Here is a 7,049-nt window from a genome sequence, read left to right on the forward strand (position 1 = left end):
GAAAAATAAATTATTTGTCAAATTGGACGTGATCATCCTTACTATTTCTTGCATGTATCATGTATGTCTTGGATATCATGATCAGATAATCACATGTATACGACATATGTTCATGTCCCAAAACCGAAGAAATTACAATTGGATGAGGCTAGACCCACCATGGCACCACAAATGTTGCTAGTTAGCTGAGGCCTGAGCAATTTTCTTATGAACAAGTGGACGAGGCTAGACCCACCATGGCACCACAAATGTTGCTAGTTTTCACTTTGCACCAAAACCTTTGCTCTATCTTAGTGCTATTTGTTGACAGATTACAGGATCTTAAACAGTCGGCTTTAAACAGCTCCCGTGTTTCCCTCTCGGCCTCTGGAAGCCAGAGAACAAAGCAACCGGCGTTAACGATAGAGCTTTTCTTATACCCCTCTTCTTCCTCCGGGAAGGGTCATCCCGCAGGGTGAAAAACATGGCAGCGTCCTCATTGTGTCATCTCTTCATCTCGTCGTGGGCCGCCGTTGCGGTCTTCATCCTCTCCCTCTCTTCCATCCTTGGAGGAGCCATTTCCGTAAAAAGTACAGACATCATCCAAGGTCCTCTCCTGACTTCCAAGATCGCTACCAACCGCACCATCCTTGTCGGTCCGAAGGAGGAGTTCCAATCGGTGCAGGCCGCCATTGATGCAGTCCCTGACGGGAATTCCCAGTGGATCATCATCCACCTCCGTGCCGGAATCTACAGGTAGATATATAACCATAGAATTATGATATTATACCGTGCAAGTCATTGCCTAACTCAAGTCCGAATGACAGAAACCATTGTCTTTCTAAAACAAATGGCGTTCGAGTTAGAATTATGAGACACAAAATGCCTGGGTTCTAGGTGTGAGCAAAATGTAGATATATCTAGGTTGATTTATACTTTTACACCATATGATATTATTCTTGAAGGTAGAATTCAAGCAAAGACGTGTATGGATCAGTTATGCGCCACATGTACTTAAGACTTCTTCATTTTTCTTACATCGATCCCTGCAATGTTTGTTGGCATGATCATGGGCAGAGAGAAGGTTGTAATCCCAGAGAGAAAGTCATATATATTCCTAAGAGGAAATGGCAAAGGAAGGACCGCCATCCTTTGGGATGAGAGCTGCAATAACAACACAGAGTCCGCATCCTTCTCTGTCTGGGCCGACAACATCATCGTGTTCGGCATTAGCTTCAAGGTTCATCTCTGTTTTTTTTCAAGTTCTAGTCCACCTAAACATTCGCCTCCATGATTACAGTTACGATAGCTATCTCCAAAACCTAATCGAAGAGTTAAAATGACGCGTATGACAGAATGATGCTCTGGTTGGTGCTCCTGATGCTCCATTCAAGCAGTCGGTGGCAGCCATGGTGGCTGGAGATAAGGTGGCTTTCTATCATTGTGCCTTCTATAGTGCCCACAACACCCTCTTTGATCACAAGGGCAGGCATTACTACGAAAGCTGCTACATCCAAGGCAACATTGATTTCATCTTTGGCCGTGGCCAGTCAATCTTTCAGGCAAGTCTATGATCTCATGAAGGTGGCGCTGTATCTTAACTAAGACCATAAATAAACTTGAAATATCTTCTGATTCATGTTTTTTTTTTGAGGGAAAAAAAATCTTATGATTTGACTTAATTATACATGAGAAAGTTTACGTCTACTAACCACCACCATCATCATTATCATCCAAGTCTTCTGCCATTAAACTGCGTCGGTTTTGCAGCACAAAGTCAAAGAAGAATAGAAAGGTTGAGCAAATTTACAGCCGATTGCCACCTTGATTAATATATGGAATTCCATCCTGTTACGCATCCTGGAATTATGTATAAATTACTTAGGACATAAAACAGATTAGAACTTTTCAAATCTTAAAATATGACAGGTCCCTGAAAAGACCAAAGTAAATTTGCATCCAACTGCTGAGAGTTGAATGTTGCCGGTCCTATTGGTGCTTACATACACTTTCACGTATATATTCCATTTATAAGCAAATATATGTGACCATGCAATATCTTGCTAGACACTTAGCTTGCCAGTAAGGTTGAAATTTTAGTAAATGGAAGACTAATTGATTATTTATAATATTAAACACTTCTGCTGAACTTTAATCAAATCCTTTCATATTAAGGAATCAGATGTCTGTTTTTTATAATACAATTCAGGTCTAGTCTTTACCTTCCTGTCTCCTCCCGTTTGTAACACTCCTCCGGCCATGAATGCAGAGCTGCGAGATCTTCGTTCTCACGGATCGAAGGACAAAAATTCTTGGCTCAATCACAGCTCAAAACAGACAGTCTGCAGATGAAGACAGCGGCTTCGTGTTCTTGAAAGGCAAGATATATGGCATTGGCAATGTCTACTTGGGTCGAGCTAAAGGAGCTCACTCTCGGGTCATTTTTTCCAAGACCTATCTCTCCAAGACCATTACTCCTGATGGCTGGACCCACTGGAGCTACGATGGCTCCGCCAAGTAAGCGCCTGCAACCCTCGATGCACTCCTCGACCTAAACATATACTGATATATATATCTCGCCATCATACAGACATTATATATTGCCTTGATATAAAAATCTGAGTCATTGCAAACGAAGGCTTTAAATCACTAGGTTTGGTTGGTGCAAGCCACTTAGAAATTTCTTTTGGTTTGTGCAGCCATCTACTCCATGGAGAGCACGACTGCCATGGACCAGGTGCAGACACGGCTCAACGTGTCCCATGGGCACGCCAACTCACTGACGAGGAGGCTGCTCCATTCATAAGCATTGATTTCATCAATGGGAAGGAATGGCTGCCGGCATACTATTATTGAAGACCCCTTGTCATCATTACTAGCTCCATGTAATTCATACATGATGTGGTTCTTTTTTAAAAAAAAACAAGGTTAATTACCATGGTAATGTTAGCTAGAAATAATGCATGAATTTGGCAGCGGCTTACTATTATTGATCAAGACTGCATGCCTCCATTACTAGCTCTATGTAATTCATTTAAATGTCATATTCTTTGACAAGAAAATTGGTACCATGGTAATCATAGCTGGAAATAGTGCATGAATTTATTACTTCTTATGCGTTTCGTTTTGCTCTTTGTATTTATTATAGTAGTTCTAGTGAGAATATGATCATGAAGTCACATTAATTAGTGATGGCGATCGATGAATGGAAGCTAGACATCAAGCAAAAGGTATTTATTCAGAAAAAAGAGGTGGCTATTAATATGCTTGGCCTTAGAAGGTGCCAGCTAGCCTGCTATAGAGTCTCATGTTGGTTCTATCAAATATAGTTAGAACCAAATTCCATCTAAATAGGGTTGGGGTCGATCTAAGTTCACCAGTAGACTACAAGCTCGTATATCCAAATGATGCAAAATGGAGAGGCAATAGAATAAAAAAATCTATCAACAATCTTCATAAGATTTCAACAAGATCAATTTTTAGACTTCTAGAAATTCTGAAGTGCACATGCATGGCTGCATTTTCCACAATTAAATATACTAACATTGCTGCAAGTGCTTCGTTTCAAAAGAGAAAAAAAAAAAAAAAACGTAATAAAAGGACAGTCTGGCCTTAAAACTTCTTTCATTAAATATAGTAGATAAGCATGAAAGATGGTTGAATCCTACCATGCACAATATGAACCAATATTATTATGAAATAAATATGTTGGTAACGGCCATAGTATCACGTTATTTTGGACATCCCAGACAAGAAATATATCAAAGATACCGGCACACAAATCATCGACCAAGGTGCAAATATAATAATCACTCCGTTAATTTAAAATTATTAGGCTAGGAGATTTATTCCCCCGCGTAGCTTAAGTACATTACGGATGCATACGTGGTTCTCTCTAGGCTTTACTTTGAGGAAGCTAGTAAATATTCTTAGAAGCCACCCCCGCCGCCTCCTCCCAATCCTCCACCACCGCCGCCTCCAGCTCCACCACCGAAACCGCCGCCTCCTCCTTCACCACCTCCGAATCCTCCACCGGCGCCACTACCGCCTCCGAAACCTCCACCTGAGCCACCTCCAACTCCTCCGCCTTCGCCGCCGCCGCCGCCGAGTCCTCCACCGGCTCCACCCCCACCACCAGCCCCTCCGCCAGCTCCGCCACCAATCCCACCACCCTTGCCTCCTCCAAAGCCACCACCAGTACCGCCGCCGCCGCCAACCCCTCCACCAGCTCCGCTGCCGCCGCCAGCGCCTCCACCAGCTCCACCTCCAAAGCCACCCCCAGCACCGCCGCCGCCGCCAGCCCCTCCACCAGCTCCACCACCAATCCCTCCACCAGCTCCACCACCTTTGCCACCTCCAAAGCCACCACCAGCACCACCTCCACTGCCAGCCCCTCCACCAGCTCCGCCACCTTTGCCACCTCCAAAGCCACCACCAGCTCCACCACCTTTGCCAACTCCAAATCCACCACCACCACCACCTCCACCGCCAGCCCCTCCACCAGCTCCACCACCTTTGCCACCTCCAAAGCCACCACCAGCTCCACCACCTTTGCCACCTCCAAAGCCACCACCAGCACCACCTCCACTGCCAGCCCCTCCACCAGCTCCACCACCTTTGCCACCTCCAAAGCCACCACCAGCACCACCTCCACTGCCAGCTCCACCACCAATCCCTCCACCAGCTCCACCACCTTTGCCACCTCCAACACCAATCCCTCCACCAGCTCCACCACCTTTGCCACCTCCAAAGCCACCACCAGCACCACCTCCACTGCCAGCCCCTCCACCAGCTCCACCACCTTTGCCACCTCCAAAGCCACCACCAGCTCCACCACCTTTGCCACCTCCAAATCCACCACCAGCACCACCTCCACCGCCAGCCCCTCCACCAGCTCCACCACCTTTGCCACCTCCAGATCCACCACCAGCTCCACCACCTTTGCCACCTCCAAATCCACCACCAGCACCACCTCCACCGCCAGCCCCTCCACCAGCTCCACCACCAGCACCAGCTCCACCGCCAACCCCTCCACCAGTTCCACCGCCAGCCCCTCCACCAGCTCCACCACCTTTTCCACCTCCAAAGCCACCGCCAGCACCACCGCCGCCACCAGCACCGCCGCCAATACCTCCACCACCACCTTTGCCACCTCCAAATCCACCACCAGCACCGGCACCACCGCCACCTCCTACCCCTCCACCAGCGCCACCACCAAAACCTCCACCACCACCTTTACCACCTCCAAACCCACCACCAGCACCGCCACCGCCACCAAACCCTCCACCAGCTCCACCACCAATCCCCCCGCCACCACCTTTACCACCCCCGAATCCCCCACCACCTCCAACTCCACCACCATGACCAAGGCCTCGACCAGCCCCACCGCCGGCGCCTCCTCCGAAGCCACCACCACCTCCAAGTCCATCCTCACCACCAAGAAGGAAATCTTTCTCTAACTGACGCCCTTGGGCCAACCCCACGACCATGACCAGGGCCATCACCAATAGCCCCAGTCCCCCCAAACACTTCATAAGCCTTCCCATCTTCTCGCTACAACTCCAGCACTTAACACTTCTGGGGCTGAAGCCTGAGTTAGTACGGTGTATATATAGACTGAGAATTAAATGCTGCCATGCTGGTTGGTGGAGCTCTCACCTCACTGAATCCGTTATTCGTTCTCGCCGTGTAAAGTTAGCCAGTGACGAACAGCTCAGCCCCACTTGGCCACCGGAAGCTCAGCTCCATTTGACAATGCGCCGTCCTTTTTAATGCACGCGCTCCTCCCAACTAACTCGATATTCCCCTTGGCCACCGTCGCCCAATCTTGGGCTCCTGCTCCCCCACGTTGTCGGGTTTATGCATGCATAGATGCCATCATGCGTGATTTTTTTTTTTTCTTCTTCTTAAAACGGATAGATTATATTTGACGCGTACGTATGCGTCCAATAAAATTAAAAAATAAAATATCTTGAAATGCCCAAAGCAACTAGCCGTTCTACTAAAATGACTGGCCACATAAGCAGCTATCCAATCTGCAGCTCTGTTGGCTTCTCAAAAAATATGTTTTGTCTGAAATATCCCTCCGTCCTTTAATATTATCTAGATATCTCGAAACAATGGGTAGTCGCAGTCGTTACCCCTTATACCCCGTGATCTGTTTTGTTTGTCATGCACAACTTGTTACAAGCGACGTGCACCGTGTATTATACGGCATGCATTTGTAAACCCTCTTATTTGATGATTGTCCATCCCTTGATGCATGCCTAGCTACTCATCTTTCGATGGCGGCCATCTACAGCACCGTTATGATGAGAGGGACGGAAGAAGTCAATTGGCAGGTGGTGGACGGAAGATGTCAAATTAATTACCAGTCTTGGTTGCAGCAGAATATGATTGTTCTGTGCTCAAGCCTGCAATGGAAGCTTGATGGAAGCGTGGATCACCATGCTAATGTCCTTCCAAATTCTGATGGCTTCATTGGGTTTGGGGGCCTTAGTTAGCTTCAATTTATTTTGGTACATACGTGATACTCTTTAACTTTCTGGCTGACAGGATTCCATTTTGGCAAAAACCATAGTTCATTCACCTGGGATGGTGGCATTAATACAATGCATCTCGGATGCTATATAATGCACCCACCACCCTGGTCCCAAAGCCTGCCCAAACTCAATTTTCGTCATCAAGTAATTAAAACTATTGCCACCACTCGATATTTGCCGCTCCCAATCTACGTAGAATAGAATCCATAGTTCCCCTTCAGCAAAGTGCCAAAATATGAGTCTATAGGGTTATTTAGATCGAGCTAAGTGGAAGGAGTATTGCTCGAAAGAGCGAGCGATCATGGAAAATTCATGGGTGAGAAGCCACTTCGATCTCTTTCATTAACTATGCACCCTTTTAGCATCCTAAAATCCTCATGCAAACAACGTACGTAGTTACATAGTTTTTGATAGTTGTTGGAGAATACGTACAACTTCTTTTTCTATTCAGCAAATGGCAATGCGAAAAAAATCCCTCCCCAAAGCAGCATAAAACATTCGCTTCTTCATTGAAAAAGGGAAAAAAAA

The 7,049-nt window shown here is 46.6% G+C and overlaps 1 protein-coding gene across 1 annotated transcript; it reads left to right on the top strand.

Annotated features, from left to right (window-relative positions):
- The first annotated feature begins 218 nt into the window (after nucleotides 1-218).
- LOC120110176 (Pectin lyase-like superfamily protein) lies at nucleotides 219-2,835 on the top strand. Its single transcript, XM_039124372.3, has 5 exons — nucleotides 219-735; nucleotides 1,057-1,219; nucleotides 1,335-1,541; nucleotides 2,249-2,496; nucleotides 2,679-2,835. Exons 1-5 carry the CDS (start codon nucleotides 464-466, stop codon nucleotides 2,833-2,835), a joined length of 1,047 nt encoding a protein of 348 aa, XP_038980300.3. The 5' UTR covers nucleotides 219-463.
- Nucleotides 2,836-7,049: the final 4,214 nt, after the last annotated feature.

Source organism: Phoenix dactylifera, chromosome 8 (genome assembly GCF_051530095.1).
Source record: "Phoenix dactylifera cultivar Ajwa chromosome 8, Ajwa_hap1_PhDact_Kaust_v1.1, whole genome shotgun sequence".
Classification (NCBI taxonomy): domain Eukaryota; kingdom Viridiplantae; phylum Streptophyta; class Magnoliopsida; order Arecales; family Arecaceae; genus Phoenix; species Phoenix dactylifera.